Source organism: Oculina patagonica, chromosome 14 (genome assembly GCF_052425735.1).
Source record: "Oculina patagonica isolate OP01 chromosome 14, crgOcupat, whole genome shotgun sequence".
Classification (NCBI taxonomy): domain Eukaryota; kingdom Metazoa; phylum Cnidaria; class Anthozoa; order Scleractinia; family Oculinidae; genus Oculina; species Oculina patagonica.
Window position 1 is genome coordinate 11,336,880 of NC_135771.1, and position 18,525 is coordinate 11,355,404.

At 38.4% G+C, this 18,525-nt stretch overlaps 2 protein-coding genes across 3 annotated transcripts in view; both read left to right on the forward strand.

Annotated features, from left to right (window-relative positions):
• The window catches only part of LOC144637498 (uncharacterized), a 19,130-nt gene extending 9,154 nt beyond the window's left edge, over positions 1-9,976 (forward strand). For both annotated transcript variants that reach the window (XM_078496559.1, XM_078496560.1), the window contains 10 exons: positions 1-20; positions 3,621-3,692; positions 4,082-4,156; positions 4,541-4,612; positions 5,115-5,186; positions 5,664-5,735; positions 6,125-6,196; positions 6,505-6,576; positions 7,205-7,276; positions 8,140-9,976. The exon at positions 1-20 is cut by the window's left edge and continues 55 nt beyond it. In XM_078496559.1, the coding sequence (XP_078352685.1) occupies positions 1-20; positions 3,621-3,692; positions 4,082-4,156; positions 4,541-4,612; positions 5,115-5,186; positions 5,664-5,735; positions 6,125-6,196; positions 6,505-6,576; positions 7,205-7,276; positions 8,140-9,430 (1,890 nt within the window). In that variant the 3' untranslated portion in view covers positions 9,431-9,976. The remainder of the gene's footprint in view (positions 21-3,620; positions 3,693-4,081; positions 4,157-4,540; positions 4,613-5,114; positions 5,187-5,663; positions 5,736-6,124; positions 6,197-6,504; positions 6,577-7,204; positions 7,277-8,139) is intronic.
• Positions 9,977-11,558: 1,582 nt separating this feature from the next.
• The window catches only part of LOC144637497 (non-lysosomal glucosylceramidase-like), a 30,353-nt gene continuing 23,386 nt past the window's right edge, over positions 11,559-18,525 (forward strand). Inside the window, exons 1-8 of the mRNA XM_078496558.1 lie at positions 11,559-11,701; positions 12,864-12,957; positions 13,499-13,642; positions 14,319-14,428; positions 15,320-15,396; positions 16,475-16,580; positions 17,139-17,236; positions 18,067-18,153. Coding sequence (XP_078352684.1) covers positions 11,601-11,701; positions 12,864-12,957; positions 13,499-13,642; positions 14,319-14,428; positions 15,320-15,396; positions 16,475-16,580; positions 17,139-17,236; positions 18,067-18,153 — 817 coding nt within the window. The 5' untranslated portion in view covers positions 11,559-11,600. The remainder of the gene's footprint in view (positions 11,702-12,863; positions 12,958-13,498; positions 13,643-14,318; positions 14,429-15,319; positions 15,397-16,474; positions 16,581-17,138; positions 17,237-18,066; positions 18,154-18,525) is intronic.

Consider the following 18,525-nt stretch of genomic DNA (forward strand, 5'->3'; position numbering starts at 1 on the left):
CTTCGATCATTACTTGATCTGTAAGTTTCATCTTGCTTACTTAGGATATTCTCTCTTTTTTGTTTCTAAAATGTACCTTATAAAAATTTGAGACTGTACATGCAGAAAAAGTGTATTTTATATATAGACAGTGCAACACCGAAAAAATGGCACGGAAGTTTGTCCTCAATGAATCCCTTGAGGTCGTTGTGCAACAAAAAACCGCATGTATTTATACATAAGCTTTCCGAATGCCTTTTTGTTTTGCAATGTAAACTATTTGTACAGTCAACTTTCTCCTAGAGAACGCCTCTTTAAAACTTACACCTGGTGATAGTCCTTGCCGTTTTCAGTCATTTTACATACTACTTATTAACCGAGAGTGAGGTCATTACAGGGGAATCTCAGACCGAGGCCTTGATGTATTGACCGAGCGACAGCGAGGTCAATACATCAAGGCCGAGGTCTGAGATTCCCCTGTAATGACCGAACGGACGAGGTTAACCCTTTGTATACCAAGGGGGGTGGTATTTATTTACACTGAAATGAGTATACTTTACAAGAATGATTGTCAGGCTTAATATTTCAACAAAAACCCTATAAAACCATATATATTTAGAAAGTGCATTAAAAATACTTTCACATTACTTATAAAAATTATGACACATGTCAAAATTGTGACGTCATGACAGGCATAATTTGCATAATTATGCACATTTTTAAAGGAACTTTGAAATCCCTAGCTCAAAATAAAAAAATGCAACTTTTGGCTTCTTATTTCAAATCCTTATCAACTTAAAACAATGTTTTAAGGGATAAGACATATTACTGAGGGCAATACGCCTCCCTTAGAAGGATTTTAGACAGAATTATAATTGCCTAATTAGCATCTGATCACAACTGCCATACCTTCTGTCTAAAAACAGAGCTCAAATAAATCCAAACACGATTTCAGGTTTCTTGTGTTGACATTTATTCCAGGTCCTTCACTGAAGTCAATATCTACTCTTCGTTCGACCTTTCTTGACCATTCTACTTCAACAAATTCCACTTCATTCTGAGCAGTGTGTTCTTTCTTCTCGAACTCTTCACTCGAATTCTTGGAGCTCGATGCCGATGCAACAGAGTAAAACTTGTGATCGGAGATGCTCGAAGCTCGAGTGGGAAGTCTTCTTCGTCGATAAATTGAACTTAAACATTGTTTTGAGCTTCAAAATCTAGTGTAGTGACATCGTGATGAGCCGCCATTTTTAAATCGCCGCGTTCAAACGTTTGAATGACAAAAACCTTCAAAATTTGGGTCAAAACAAGCTCGATCGATGAAATCCTCGAGAAAACTGAAAAACTACTTTGTGTAGTGTACACTAAAATGTAGCATTAGTTCCCAGCCCCTTAAATCCCTCCTTTAAGGTCGCCCGAATGGAGCCTGTAATTATGTGGCCATATATGGCCACTTGGTACGCAAAGGGTTAATAAGTTATTTATTATATGGCGTTTAAGCACTATTCAAAAAAAGATAATAATCAAGGGAAAAAACACTGGAGGTAAAACTCGCTCTCTTGTGGCTCTCTTCGTCGCTCATACTAAAGAAGTATCGGTATGCTTATATTTTTCTTTCAGTTATTAAAAAGATAGTTATATTTTGTCGGCATTTTTTGTTGTTTTTGCCCCCTTGCTAGTAGCTCTTACTCACAACTCAAAAAATCTCGATGATTTGGTAAGTGCAGAATGCAATATGGAACAATTGAAAGTATGATGTTTTATATATGTTCGTGTTTATTTGCTTTACTTTACTTTCGGAAAAACTGTTCACAGGCTACTTGTATTCTTTCCTAGGTGTTCCTTACGTTAATCTTTGCAAACGTAACACGGCACTTTCGTTCGTTTGTAACAAAATACTTTTGTTTTCCTTGAAAATGCCGTAACATGAAACTCTTGTTTTTTGTTTGTTTTACGGCGACATCGATGACATTTGTTTAATTTAATTAAGTTACGGTTTAAACTGCACGAAAGACGATTCTCAAAACTAAAGAACAAATCTAATCAAAAAACATCTTTTTCGAAAGGGTTTTTAAAACGCAGTACAGCTAGGATATTTGTTTCCTGGTTATCAGGTGTTCACGCCGAAAATCCCGGTGCAAGTTTTTGCATACCTAATTACGATTTACGAAAGCGCTGTGAACACGTCACACGCTCACTCAAGCATGAAGCCGAGAAGCACGTAGTGTGAAGATTTCTTTCAAGAAATGTCGGAACCGTCACGAAAGCATGTTCAAACACTAAAGCGGCAGAGGTTTTACAAAATAAAACGGAGGTTAGTTCAACCGATGGAGAACAAATAAAAGGAAAGGAAGTGACGGATGTAACATGATATTGTTGTTTTTTTCTCGCAGATCGCTGTGATGCCTTTTAAGTCTAATTAAATTAACGCCACGGATTCTACAGGAATTCAACCGCATTGAAAAGCACACCACGTTAGGCTTTAATACAAAATTTCTAAACACGTCACTGTTATTTTAATTTTCGATAGCTTGAATTTCAGTTTGTTATTGAAACAGCAAACGACATACTTTTGTTTTTGTCAAAAACATGTAACATACTTTTGTTTTTGTCAAAAACGGATGTAACATGATGTTTATGGTAACGTGATTTATTTTCTGCAAAGAAGGCGACATTGATTATAACACAGATGTTATCAGGTTATCAATTAATTATGAGATGCTAGATCACCTTTTCTAAGAAAACAGCATTGCCATATCAAGAAATATTTCACATGATCTGCTATGACGCCTTACTGTCTAATTCAATTAATTTGTGGTTTTAACTTGGGGCCACGGAGTCTACACGAATCCTTCTGCAGAAGAAAAACGCAATGTTCGTGATGAAGACTGATCTGCGCATGCGTTTAGCACAAAGTATTTTTTCCAGAAAGAATTGTACCACAAGGAGAGCATAGTGCTTTCTGAAACAAATATATACCTTGAGTTCTTCAATTGTAAGTATCGTAATGGACTCCCCGATTTACCAAGGGCACACGGTCAGGTGCTCTCCATCCCCTCCCCCCTTTACAGAAATAATTAATTAATTGATATTAATTAATTAATTGGTGATTAAAAGTTTACACCGCGTTAGCGGTTTAGTGGCTTAGTGGTTTAGTGGTTTAGTGGTTTAGTGGTTTAGGGGTTTAGCAAACGCCAACCCACCAAACCATCACAATAGTGCATTCTGCACTAAAAACCGTCGAGCCGAGAAAAACTTTCATAATGCCCGGTCATTACAAGAAAATAATGCCCGCTCAGCAGCCAATCAGAGCGCGCGTACTATGGTAGCCATATAATAATGTAACTTAACTCCGTATAAGACGGACAACTCTCTAAAGGCCGATTTACACGGTACGATTTTGTCGCGTGCGAAAAGATTACGACGGGCCTACGACGGTCGTAAGCGAGTTGTAAGTTTGATTTAGACGACACAATTCGTGTCGTAGGCCTGTCGTAAGCATATCGCAAGCATGTCGTATGCGACAAAATCGCACCGTGTAAATCGGCCTTAAGATGGACAGTTGGAGCCGGTCCCGATGGTGTCCGTTTTAGAGAGAGTTGACGCTGTAGTCGCTAATTTACTGATCTTTTTTGCTATAGAGATCTGAGTCATAACAGATTTGAAATTTTAACCAGCTCTATGTTTCGAGGTTTGCTGAGTTTGAACACATTGTAAGTAGAATGAAAGGTCCTTCTCTCTTAAAAATTAATTAGATTGAGTTATGTTATAATAATAATAATAATAATAATAATAATAATAATAATAATAATAATAATAATAATAATAATAATAATAATAACAACTTTATTAACGTGTCAAATCTGTAGTAGCTGAGGGGGAAAAGTCCCCTCTACTAATTGTGGACACCTAACCTGCCTAACTAAAAAACGTAATTAATATATATAAAATAGAAAACACCTTTTATTTTATTGACTTTTTATTGCTTATTAATTTGTTTATTGGTTGACTGATGATAAAGGAACAAATTAAAATTTGATTTTACTTTCTTAACAAATAGCAAATATCCCTCATTGGCACAGTATTTTTTCATCTTCTTCAGATTCTTGCAGTATAATAACATTACAACCATCTCGTCCAATATATTCTTCACTGGGCTTCGCTGGCTTAAAAATCTGTAAGTTTAACATAAAGACGTTTCCCTGTCACCTTGTCAACATCTTTTTGCCAAATAAAAATTGGTTTTTAAAGCTTGATTTCCAGCTAATTAAAAAAACTTGTTAATAATTCATTAAGAAAATACAAAGAAAATTTAAATGTTTAATGAGTGTCTTTATATCTGATAAAGATACACGGCTAAATTTGATGTCCAATTTTCTTAGTCAAAATAACCCAAAATCTAAATATCAGTGCAAGAATGAAAAGATCAACGTCAGAGGTTTTTGAAGCCTTTCAATAAACTCAAGGTTCGTGCTGTTCGTTCTAAAACACTCGCCTCGTGTTTTAAACATTACTTAAACATTCTAGCAAACATTAACGGTTCTATTTGTTTTTCTTGAAGGTTTCTAAACAACAACTTTATCTCCAAGATAGAACAAGCTGGATTCTCGGGACTGTGGCAAATAGAACATCTGTAAATGGCTATCCTTAATATTAAGAAGAATGTTTCAGATATAAATAACTTAAACAATTCTTTAAATGAATAAGAGGACTAGCTTTGTGACGTAGGGACTGACAGCGATGGTCAAACTGACGAACTGATGGCCTGATTGACTAACGGACGGATCGACGGACTGATTGACAGACCGACAGACTGAAAGACTTAAGTAATTACTAATGGACGGACTGAGAGACCGACAGACTGACGGACTAACTGACTGACTGACTAACGGAATGACTCACTGACGGACTGACTGACGGGCGGACGGACGGGCCGACCGAGTGATGGCCATGGACCGACGGACTGACTAATTAAATAACTAATAAAATGACTACTGACTGCTGACAGACTGATGGTCGTTCTGTAACAGAAAAATGCATTTATTTATCTATGACCTTTGAAAATGTCTTTTAGTCATCAATGTAAGTGATATGCAGCCGACAGTTTCTTAACCATTGCTTTTTGTAATTGCTAGAGACCTGAGCGACAATCAACTGAAAATTCTAACCAGTAATATGTTTCTTGGTATGCCGAAGTTGAAGACATTGTAAGTAGGATTTAAGTCTTTCTCTACTTTCGGATGGATGGATGTTTGATTGTTTCTCCTTTACTTAAAAAGATCCTTTATAATTTACTTGTCAATAAGATTTTTCATCTGCTTCACATTCTTCCGTAATATAATAAGTTACAGTCATATCTCCCAACACATTCTTTAGGCTTCGCCATCTTGAAAAGCTCTAGTCCTTTAAGAAAGAAATATAGTGTCCTTTTTGCTGTAATTTTCACTAAATAGAAAGCCATAAACAGTAAATATGGCGGATAAATAACTAATGTAATGTTATCTTGTTATCTTGTTCATAATTTTTCATGATCTACCATGTACGGGGGGGGGGGGGGGGGGGGGGCTTAATTGAGCTTATACTAGTCTATGCCACATACAATTTAGTTTGGTGCCAGATGTTCGGTTAATGATAAAGTTATTGATTTAACGCTGAAATATATACTTTTTTCATTTTTCTTGAAGGTTACTGAACAACAACTTTATCTTCAAGATTGAACAAGCTGGATTATCAGGAATGTGGCAACTACAATATCTGTAAATAGATTTCTTAAATATCAAGAAGAAGAATTCCAAATGAACAATTTCAGCAACTTAAACATCCTTTGAATAACTTTAGAAGACGACCTGCCTGACTAACTGACTGACTGCCTAACTGCCTGATTGACTGACGGACGGACTGACTGACTGACTGACTGACTGACTGACTGACTGACTGACGACTGACTGACCAACGACTGACTGACTGACTGACGACTGATTGTCTGACACAAGTTCTTTCCAAATAAGTTTCTTAATTTTGTTAAAAGGAAATTGCCAAACGTTTGTGGAAAACATGTTTGCTAATACATATTGCAAAATGACTTGTAATCTGTCATAGGGTAAATAACCGCCTTAAAATTTATATCACGTTGTTATTTTCCCAGAGATCTGAGTTATAACAAGCTGGAAAATGTGACCAGCGGTATGTTTCTTGGTCTTCTTACACTGAGGAATTTGTGAGTATCAAACTTGCTTTCTCTTTGTTTATTTGTGAATTGATTAATCTTTTAAGCATTTTACTGACTGGCTTGAATGACTGACTGACTGACTGATTGATTGATTGATGGCTTTTCTGCTTGCTTGTTTGATGGATCGAATGATCGATCGATCCAACGATGTAAAGAACGAAGGAACGAATGAACGAGCGAACGATCAATCGACCGATTGATCGATCAAAAATATCGTATTATGCGACAAGGAGCTGAGTGACTTATTGACTAACAACGATTCCTTAATTCTTGTCATACAATTTTTTATGTTTAAGGTCCTTGCACCACAACAACATTACAATCATACAACAGAAAGCATTCACTGGACTTCGCGACCTTGAACGGCTGTAAGTTAATATTGATAGAAGAGCCTGTAATGTCATTGTAACAAGTAACATTCAGGTTTCTTGATCCAAATTCGTCCAAATTCCATTTTCCAGCAGCTAACACTCCAGTCCTATTCCTATATTTTGTTTGTGATTCCCAGTCCCTGTTCCCTAAATCCCGTTTTCCCAGTGAACTTAAACACATTTACTTACATGGTTACAGGTTTGTTCCAAAATTGAAACAAACAAACGTTCCCAAGTAGAGAAACCTCTAGTACTAGTTGTAAGATATCTTTTATGAACTAAAGTGTCGCTTGGAATTTAGAAATTGTGAGTTTGTCGTACATGCATTTTATATATCGTCCCAAATCTTTTAAACAGTCTTTACCCTTTAATGGTGAAAAGACGTTTTTGTCTAGACAAGTAACTTACTTATTCCTAAAAAAAACCGACTTTGAAACTATAAAATAACGAGAAATGAAAAGACCGTTCGTGATGGAGTTAGCAGGAATGCTTTTTTGAGATTTTATGGAAGGTGGAAGGTTTAAATATTCCCCAGAAAAAGGAGAGAACATAGAGCATAACGAGACATGCTACCTACATTCGATGGCTGTGCGTTAAATATTTGAAGCTTTCTTTCTTTTTTCAGTGACCTGAGCTATAACAGAATTGTGACGCTGTCTTCTGACGTATTCAGTGCTCTTCGCTATCTTCAACACATGTAAGTCAAGCTACTTATGGGTGATTGGGCGAGTTATGGGACAAACAATATTAATAGATCTTAATATCGTCGAGAATCAAACGTTCGTGAATAATCCGAACGTGTAACTAGAGTACCGGTAATTTCCGTAATATCGGCGGACGAACGAACACTTTCCGTCAGTTTTCGAAAATGTTGTCCAGACCCCGGATGACTCAAGATGGCGTTAACGAAAAAAAAAAAAAAAATTGGTAAACATAGTAAATATACGGTCTTAAATTTTCTAACACACAAGGCACCCATACGAACTATTAAATCTGGCCCCAAAATTGGAACTGCTTCTGTAATTTGAACCAATATTTTGTATTAAAAAAGTCATTTTAAAGGCAGCATTTTGCTCTCGATTATTCCCTTCCAGAATTCTCAGGGAGGCTTAACACCAGCATTTAGCACTAGGATTTCGGAGATATCTTGGTAGCTATGAATGGTTGTCTAGGGAAACCTCCGACCAATCAAAGCTCGACAAGTTATTTAACCGATCGATCCCAGAAATCCCTGCACCAACATTTGGTGACGTGGAGAATTCCGTCCCCGAGATTTAAATGCGCCCGCGATGTCAAGGCAGGGATGTTGCTAAGTAACATAACGATAAGCTGACGTCATAATGACGTCCGACGTCCGATTGAGCCGGAATAAAAGCAGGTTTTACTTCGGCGCTTAACGAGGATTTAGCAAAACAAAAACAAAAACCCAGAAAACAAAACAAAACTTGTGTTGACAGGGTTCTCCTGTCAGTACTTGTAGCCTTTTTTATTGCCAAACTATTGAAGGTAAAGGCATTCATGTTCTAACTTGTGTTCATATGTTTTACTTGTTTTAAACAGTAACCTTGAAGGCAACAATGTGACATTCCTGAACAACACCGTGACTCAAACACAGCTTCAAAAACCAGCCAGCGAGATAAAGGGATGTACTCATTTTCAACGGGAGCGAGTTGTAGTTCACGTCCGAAGAAACAAGACCGTATGTCTTCAGGGGAACTGTTCAGATGTTGTCGTTGTGAGGAATTTTACTAAAACTGTTGTAAGCCTCTTCAATGTTTGCTGGGATATCACCAATAAACTGCAGCCATTGTTGTTTGTTTTGGGAACCGGCGCAATTTTGTCGAACCTGGTGGTAATTACAACTGTAATATGGGCAAAGAACCTTCGCACATGCCCGCCATTTTTGTTAGTGTCAGAAATGGCGTTCTGCGACTTTTTGGTAGGGATATATATCTTCGGTATGGCCTTCGGACATGGTTACGGTGTTCACGAATTTAGAGACTGGCAGAAGATTTACTGTTCTTACTTAAGAAACTTGTTTATTTTCGCTCAAGTTGTTGGAAGTCTGACGTCACTACTGATGACGATTGAGCGATATGTGGCGATTGTATTCTGCATGAAGCCTAGTGTAAGGCTTGGTCGCAAAGCCATCGGAGCATCTCTGGCGTTGTTTTGGATCGCGGGTGCAGCAGCGGCAACCTTGGTGCAGATTCTGGACGCACAGATGGACCAGAAACCCGGGCAGATGTGTTTGATCTACAGAGACCCGTACTTAATATCCACTGTGTTTATCAGCGAGGTGCTGTTACTGTGTCTGGTCTTTGTTTATCTGGTTGTCGTCGTGTTGTATGTGCACATTTTTATTGTGGTACGAAAATCCGCGCGCAATCTTGGTGTGCTTCGAGAATCGAAATTGGCCAAGCGAATAAGCTTAATTGTGATTTCAAGCTTCGTGTTTTTCGCTGCGCCTAATTTCTCGTTAGCCTGGTTCACTTTTTGGGGAGGACAGGTTTTTGAAGATGCTAGATTCAATCGAACTCTCCTATGGTGGCTACCGCCTGTATGCTTGGTGGTAAATGCATGTCTGAACCCCTGTATATTCGCGTTTAAGAACGACAAGTTCATGAGTGCTCTAAGAAAGATGGGAAGCTGTTCACTCGGCGGGCGATTGACGAAAAAGAAGAGAGCCAACAGCGATCAAACTTACACGGTTTTTAGCACCGTAGATTCGATGGCAACGTCTCAATCTAGCTTAGCTCCGGGAGTCGAGCTGAAAATGTTTAATGCTGCTGAAGAACAGAAGGACGGGATAAAAAATGAAGCTCTGGAACTAGACATTTCCCAAGCCTGATCACGCACATGATCTCACAGGGTCCCAAAATGAACGTTTAAATTATCTGGTATCCCGGAATCCAGACGTTTCTTTTTTGGAGTCCAAAGCCCAGGACTTTTCACCGTAAAAATGCAAAAAATGTAAATGTTGTTAATATGTGGTTATGTACTTAGTTACCATCTTGAAGATCAGACAAAAAATGTTGTTTTATGTGCTGAAAAGGCCTTAAACTAAATAGTATTACTTGTATTTAAAACATTAAAATAGAAAAATTAGCAAAAACGCATTGAAGTATTCACTAGACGAATAAACTTTGGGATTGAAAGAAAACATTTATCACGCATTCAAACTTTACTGTAATATAATATTGTAACTAATATTATTGTTTGGGAACTTATTTAAATACAGTAGAGAAAGCGATTTCCTTTAATTGCATTGCAAGTAAGTTGTAGAATTTATTTGGTGTTTTATACATTGTATTGTAAACCTTGTAATTGGCGTATTGTTTTGAGTTTTTATTTTGCTGTGATTGCAATTAAAAACAACAACAACTCAGGCATTCAAATTTAATGAAGTGTATCTTTTTTCATGTAGTAATAACGCGAGCTCTATTTCTCTTGGTGGGATATGTACTAACGTAGTCGTACTAGCTATATTGTAAGCAGATTTTAACTTATGATATTCTTATTCGAGAGAGAAAGGTAACAAAACGTGCGAGGAAAAAAAACTAAGCCTTGCGAAACCTCTTTTTGCCCGGCCAATATTTTTCTCGCTTTGTTCGGGCTTTTGGCTCTACGATCTAGGAATTGCAAGGAGTGCTCGCAGTCTTCAACGTGACAGGTCTGACAGGCCTCTCAAAATAAAAAGAAGGATTTTGGTTCCCACAATGGAAATTTTGTTTTCAGACGAATCGAAATCTGGAGACCTTTACACAGCGTTTCAGTAAAGATTTAGAATTTTATTAACCAGTTTAACAAAACTCGGATATCCCTCACCTCAAATTTTGTTGAACACTGTTTTGGGCGATTTTACCTTGTTCCTTCCTTTTAAAGCCACTTCAAGATTCCATTGGGATTTTAACTTCCAGATTCATCCGTGTACAGCTTAGTCACCAATTTCCAAATTCTGGACACCTCTATAATACCGACACCTCTCTATTATGGACAGTTCACCTGGTCAGATTCCCGCCTTAAGGATTTCCCATTTTAAATATTCCCGGGGTCCCTTTCCCGTTACTTCAATTTCCCGTTCAATTTTTGGGGTCGCCCACTACCCGTCAGAACGAGTTATTTTATTGGTTCTTAAAACAATAGATAACAGGTGACAACAATTCCCGGCCCTGAATAACAATAGAGGTAGTGTTTACAGCGGGCGAATGAAAATAAAGGTTCCAGAGAGGTAGTGTCTTACTGAATTTTTGATATTTTAAACAATATATGCATTCAATAATTACCCTCCCGAAGGTTTTCTTTCTTTTTTTCTTTTACCTTTACTCGACGCCGTTCAAGGCTCAAGATTGAAAAAATAAAAGAAACCTGTGAAACCAGGGTAATGACCGATTAAAAGTACAAGACTGAATAGCGGGCTGTGTGGATCTCAACTAGCTTGCGTAGCAGGCGCCTGTGTAGTTATCGCGCGTTTGGGAAACGCCTCTTGCCTTTCGCGTTTTCCAAACACCCACCCAAAACTACACAGGCGCCTGCTACACAGACTAGATCTCAGCAATCATGTGACGCGATTGTGCCGGACGGCATTAAAATTAAGCTTTTTTTAAAAGCACTACACACTGCCCAAGTTTCATTATCATAGCTTTTATATTTTTGACAAAACTACATGCAGCTCAGGAGTGGCAGAACTGAAAGAGGGTGGTGATAAAGTGACAGTCCACTATAAAATATCTGAAATATTTTGATCCTTCTTTAAAAAAATATACTTGATTCAAGCATTTTATTCATTCCCTTTCTTCTCTTATTGAGTAACCTTCCCAACAAAGACAAACAGATAGATCAGAAACTGAAAACGTATTTTTGCTTAACTAAAAAACACGTAGCTACATGTACACATTATGCACCTTTTGATAAACGAAGGCCCTGGGTACGAGTCTAAAAGAGAGATCGAGAGGAAGAGGAAATCATGTGACTGATTGTCAGAGCTTTCCGCAGAAGAAGAACGTAATATTCCGTTTGTTATGGAGGGTAAAGTCGATCTTCAGTTGAATGTTGTCGATGAAAATGGATGTGAGTTGACAGAGGAAGGACCACATCTGTTTCAGACCACCGACAAAATCAGGTACGCGGAGGAATCTCAAAAATTTGGGGTTTAGTTGAATTCGGTTTCGTCTTCGTCATTTTGTTCATTTCGGGTCGCAGAAACCGCACAAGCGCATATCAGCTTGAAGCCGCTAAGTCTAAAAGCTTACTAACAAGTCTTAAACGGTGAAAAAGTGTTGCAGACCAAATGATTTTACCATTTTCAGTGGGACGTAGAACTAGAGTTTCGATAAGGGAAGCTTCTTGTCCGATCCTGTCAAAGCCTTTTGAGTGTGTTTTTGTTTGAGCGCGTAGGAGCGCGAGGGGGGAGGGAAGAGGGAGGTTTTGGAGGAGGTGGCATTCCTTTTGACATAAATTTTAAGAAAAGGCCTAGGGGGTGAAATACAGTGCTATAAATGGCTTCTCCAATAAAGGATAACTTGCAGATCAGCTACAAAGGAACTGTTGTAGAACACATTTTTTGAGCCCCAACCAAGTTTGAGTATAAGCAGGCTTACAAACTACATGTACCTGGCGTATCAAATCGAATGTTTAGTAATCAAATTCAATTGAACACAAATCGTTCTATTGGGTTCTGTAATCGAACATAATCAAACTCACAATAAAATTTGGTCAATCAAACAAAATCAAACCTTTGATGACCAAACAGTCGACAATCAAACAAAATCAAAAGTTCGATTACTACACATGCAGTCAACAATCAAACAAAATCAAACGTTCGGTTACTACACAGTCGACAATCAAACAAAATCAAGCGTTTGATTTCTGAACAGTCAACAATCGAACAAAATCAAACATACGACTACCAAACAGTTTACAATTGTACTCAATTGAATGCTCAATTACCAAACTCCTGTTTGTTAATAAAATTATTGCGGACATTTGGTTGTTTGACAAAAAAAATAATATCCATACCTTCCCATAGGTTCCCAATGGTTTTTTTGGTTTGACCCCCCTCCCCTCCTACCCAACTCTCTTGAAATTCTGCATTAGCCCACGCACTTGGAATTTCCAATGACCTGCTGTAGGATGGGTATGGTCATTTGTGGAACCACGCAATATGTAAGATAGCTAGAATTTATATGCATCACTTTTAGTCTATAGCCTAAGAATAACTCTTGACTCCGAATACTGCACATGTAATGGTCATTAACACGTACCTGTTCTCTTTATTGTCCCAGATGGAAGGAGGTGACACAATGGGTAAAGGATAAGCTGTCACTCACCCACTCATTGGCATTTAGTTATTTTGATGACGAGGGCGATCTGATATTTGTAAGTGTTCTTCTTTTACTTTTAATTTTTATGGGATCAAATGTATTGAAATAACAGTCCTTTGTCCAGGGAAATATGAAGAAACCAATAATTGTTTCAAGAGAGCTGTTGGGAGGGGGGTGGGGAGGGGCAGAATAGTATAATACAGTCAAACCTGGACATCGTACTTCTATATTATGGGCAGCTCACTTGGGTAACTCCATAGTATGGACACCTCCATATTATGGACACAGCTAGCGCTCTTCCTAGGTTGGTGTCTGTGATCACCATTCAGTGTCAGGGTTGGAAATAAGGAAAAACAGATTGATAGGTGATTTTTAGTGAAGGTGCCAATGATAAAGATTTGACCACTAAAATATATATAATTATTTCTTAATTATTAAATTTCATTTAGATTTGGCTGGTAAATTTGATCGGTAATTACTGATCACCGGCCGTTATTTCCAACTCTGAGTGTTAATGAAATAGAAACTGATTGGGGATCCATCTTTGGTCGCTGCAAAATTATATTTTTAATGCTGCATTGTATTTACAATACTAGGGAAATACTGAACAAGAGTGGAAGGAGGTTCTGGGATACAAAACTGACAAAACTGACAACAAAGGTGGCTGTGGGAATACAATTCCTATAAATATACTTGTGTTGGGCAAAACTGAACTTTCAAATTGCCGCAGAGACCTTAAGGTAAGTTTACACGATAATAGGTACTGAAGTACTTGTATGTGGCTACCATTGTGCGATACCTAGCTGTCAGAGAGCAATATAAATTTAATAAGAAGCTGAAGGCATCTGCTCTTTTTAGGAACAGAATTTACCTGCCAGAGCTCTGGTGAGGGCTGGTGGGTGCTGGGTCTTATTGAAAGCTCTGAAACATCATCTCCAGGGGGAAAACTCTCCAGAACTTAGGGTTTCATAGATTTACAGATACAGTGTAGATCGACTTAAGGTTAGAACCACTGAAGCAGAACAGCAAAATAAACAGCACAACATGGTGGTACTCCAGCTTGATGACTTTCAGTTTAATGATCACATTATTAGGATTTTATCCACAAAGTTAACTTGAAAGTTAGAACCACCTTTTGTAGCAATTGAAAATAAATAGTACCACATTAAAGTACTACTGGTAACTAGTGATCAGTAGCTTTCATTTGATTGGTCACACACTAGATCCACAGAAATAGAAGCTATAATAAGAACTACCTTGTACAGCATAGTAAACAGTACTGCATTAATGTACTGCTCAATAGCTTTCATTTGAATCCATGCTCATATAATTTGTTTGACTCTAGTTTACATGTAAATCACATTTAAATACAGTTTAACCTCGATCTTCAACTGATGCAAAGTGATTTGTTCACAGCCGCCAGCCAGTTGTTGTAGCTCTGGTTCAGAGTCTAAGCCATCTTGTTGTGAATTTTTGAGGCCAATCCCACCTAACCCAGACATAGCAACTGGCCCTTTGGAGAAAAAGTAAGCTGAAGCACACTAAAAATCGCAATCAGTCTTGACAAAATATATTGTTTTCCTATTATAATAGGTTATAAAATTAAATGGTAAGTGTTCTTGTCCCTTGGTCCATGTACTGTGTTCTCGGGCACTTCACTGTCAGAGTTCCTCTTTTCACCCAGAAGTATAAATGCTCAATCCCTTTCACTCCCAGTGGAGCATAGGTCTGTGGAACGTTGTTCTTTTTAGCTCTTTTCCTTGGAATATTTGTATCTTTTTGTTTTTATTGTTATTTAAATTGGGGTTCTTGGGGATGGGATATAGATTTTTTAAAGGGATGGTTTGGTGGTGGGTCCACCTTGTAGTGTTCTTTTGTGAACTCACCTGCCCCAGGGTGAATTTGTAAAATAAAAATATATAAAATAAAATGCTTGCCATCGTGGTCTGTTTTGGGCTATCCTTTCAAGCTGCCGCCAGGTGTAGCCTGCTTTGCTCGCCTCGTCATCTACTGTCCTCCTCCAGCTGTTTCTGGGACGGCCTCGGCTCCTCTTCCCCTATGGGTTCCATCTCAGTCCCTCCTTGGCGACATAATTTGCAGTTAGTTTTCCTGAGGGTGTGCCCTGCAAGGGTGTTTTCCTGAGGGTGTGCCCAATCCAACCCCACTTTTGCCTTCTTATCCTGCTCTGTCCTAAGTATAAATGAATACCGGCAAATTGTTGGGCAACCTGACAGAATGCTGTGGAGAAACCTGCAATGGTCTAGCACTCTATCCAGGGGGACTAGCAATACTACCAGCTTAATTGCTTAATGTTGTAGATCAGGCTCCTCCATTTCTTGGAATTAGCAGCATTAATTTGTTTACATTTGTATAAAATCAATAAATAAATGTTATTAATAATTTTTCTCTGTTTTCAGAGTCAACCCACTTTTGAGTCAGTACAAATACAGTGGTGAAGCCCTGAGAGCTGTTGCTTTGCCGCTTGGACCAATAGGCATGTTCAGAAAGTCAATTCTATCTGTATTTCGTGACTGATCCTTGTCAAATAGGGTTATTGCAGAAAAAATACACACCTCCCCGACGGATGGCAAACTGGAAATTGTAGCCGGAGGGGGGGGGGGGGGGCGTGTTAATGGCTTGGGAAATCCGGGCAGGAGGAGGGATCTGAACCTAAAAATTCTTCCTCGGGGGTCACTTTTAACTTTAACTCGATTGATATGTTTTACCACTAAAAAGAAGAAGTTTGCATCGAAAAATCTTATTTTACCTCGCATGCTTTAAGTTTACCTTCAGAGGTCCTTTTATTCATGAAGAAACAGTGGGATAACAACAACTTTATGATGACTTTATGATCGAAAAAAAAAAACACGGTCGACCGAGCATGCAACGCCTGGAACATTTTTACGGTACCCAGGCCACCCGTGCCCGTGCTTTGCAACATCCTAAAAAAATGCAAAGAAAAGATGATCGGTCCCGCTGCAGGTTGTACTTTTCTGTTTTGTCACAATAGCGATCTGGGAAATCCGGGCGGGAGGGGGGGTCAAAATTTTTTGCCATCTGTCGGCGGTGTGTGTATTTTTTCTGGAATAACCCATTGTGGACTTAAAACTAAAAAGTATTTTGTTTACATTAAGCCAGACCATGTTATGATGTTATGACCATGATATGTTATCATGTTATTTATGGGTTAGGGACTGTTGTGAGTGTTTTGTTGACAAATACACGCACGCGCTGGCCGCGATCGTTGATAATTTGAAGAATATATTTTTCTTCCACTTCTACAAGCCTTGAAGCTGAAGACATTTCCAATAATGCACGATTTTTGTGCATTATTGTCAATACTGCACTGTCGGAGTTTGCTGACGACAGGTAAAGCAAAATCACATGCTCTATTTTAACCAATTGTGCGCGTGGATTTTGGACAGTGAACGAAGATTGTATATTAAGCCATGATAATGGATTTGGAGCCTTACAGGTAATAACTGGTTGGGGATTTTTCCTTATACTGCCTCTTTATAATTGTGATCTTTTTCTTGTAAACTGTTAAATTATAAGTACATTGCCGTCCGCAGGTGGGGGCTCTATAGCATTGGCTGGTGATGGAGGTCTGCGTCAGTGGCAAGTCACAAACACAGTGAATCATGTCGCTCATGTTCCAGATTCTTTCTTTGCCATACGGTGTGTATATGTTGCAGTTAATTTTTGTTTTCATTTAATTTTTTACTAGTTAGTTTTTTTTTAACTACTGTAATGATTCGATTTAGTTCCCTCCTTCCAGTAGGCGCCCCCTTCCGAATAAGCACCCCCCTCCGAATGTGTTTTTGTCAATAACTGCCCCTATTCCAATGAGCGCGCCCATTCTAATAAGCGCCCCTATTCTAAAAAGCGCCCCTATTGTGGATAACTGCCCTCACTGAAGTCATTGACGTCGAATAGATAAACTCATGAACATTCACTGTACCATACATGTATATATTTACTGCTAAAATAAACCATAATTATTATTTAAAAAGTAACTTAGTCTAAACTTTCAACAATTTTTTCCTGTTACAGTTTCTGTTATTGTTAGTTATTTTCTCAAAGTTTTGTTTTAAACATTTTGTTGTTTCTCCAAATATTAAAATTAATAAGCGTCCTGTCCCGAATAAGCGCCATTCCTTAAGGTGCCAAAGTAAATAAGCGCCCGGGCGTTAAATCAAATCATTACGGTAGTTAATTTTGTTGACATTTTTTCAGAGTGGACCAAGGAAGTACCAGCAAATCTGTTGTTCTTCAGTCCAGCTCTTGGTATGACAATGAAGGATTTACACCAGCGGCATATGTCACAGACCATAGTATGTGTAATTTAAATTACCTAATGACTTCAATTTCTACAAATTGAGGGGAGGGCCTGGGCACTCTCTAAAGGAAAGCTCATGCACAATGAAAGCTGAAACTCCTCATCTTTAGTGCTACCGTTAAATTCCAGTTATAAGACCCCCCACCCCCGGTTTTTAAGCTCCCCAGGTTATAGGCCGCCCATCTATCTGGAAATAAAAAAGAACATCCAGTTATAACCCCCCCCCCCCCCCAGATTTATGTACAGAATTAAGGGCTGAATGTTTACTTGAAAATGTATTACGATCAACACTGCCATGACTTGATTTGAAACATTTTTTATTCTGCTTATAAACCTCCCCTCCCCCCACTCCCCCTGGATATAAGCCCCTTAGTTTATAAGCCCAACCAAAACCTCATTACGAAGTTGCATAAGCCCAGGGCGTTTACCATATTTTCTCGATTAGACGCCCCCGGCGTTTATTACAAACTTGACCTGGTGGACCCGGCGTTTATTTGACTTCTGCAGTTTTTCAAGCCTGGTTTTCATTTAGAAACGGTTTTTATTCGCTGTTTTTGACAAAAATGTGTCTGGCTGATATAGATACAACTTATCATACCTTAAATAAATACCTTAGGGGCCTATTTTCAACTCCACCTTGGAGACCCGGCGTTTATTCGGTACCCGGTGTTTAATTGAGAAAATACGGTAACCAGAATTTTGCCATGTGAACAGTACTGACAGCAAACTACTGTACATGCATCTCCAGACCAACCGCTTACCACAAGTAGTCTTGGCACTCTTTGCTTTTATCTCTTTTAAAATGAACTTAACTTTATTTTCAAGTCGTACCTGATGGATCCATACAGTTGCTCAGTGAGCTCCCAGGTGTCAAGACATTGGAAGTTACTGCAAAATACCCCATTGCAGAAGGTTTGTGAAAAAGAAAAAAGAAAAATACAATAACTTAAAGGCACTGTTTCACGGCGAAGGTGATTTTATGTTATTAAGTTTTGCCAAACATTCGCAGCTATGAAACCAAATGTTTGCAAAGAAATTAACTCTATGATTCTAAATGACAAAACCGTTTCTTCCTTTGAGCCAAATGTGTCTCCCGAGCGTTTTAATTAAAAAGTTACACGCAGACAGGTTCTACCTGACCATACATTTCAAAAACCTATATCGCAATCCGTTACGATCTTCGTGATGTTTGGCGATCCGTACCTTCTTTTGCATTTTTTTGATGTGTTATTTAAATATTCCTTCACCGTTTTTTATCTTCATTTCAGTAAAATAACTTGTTTC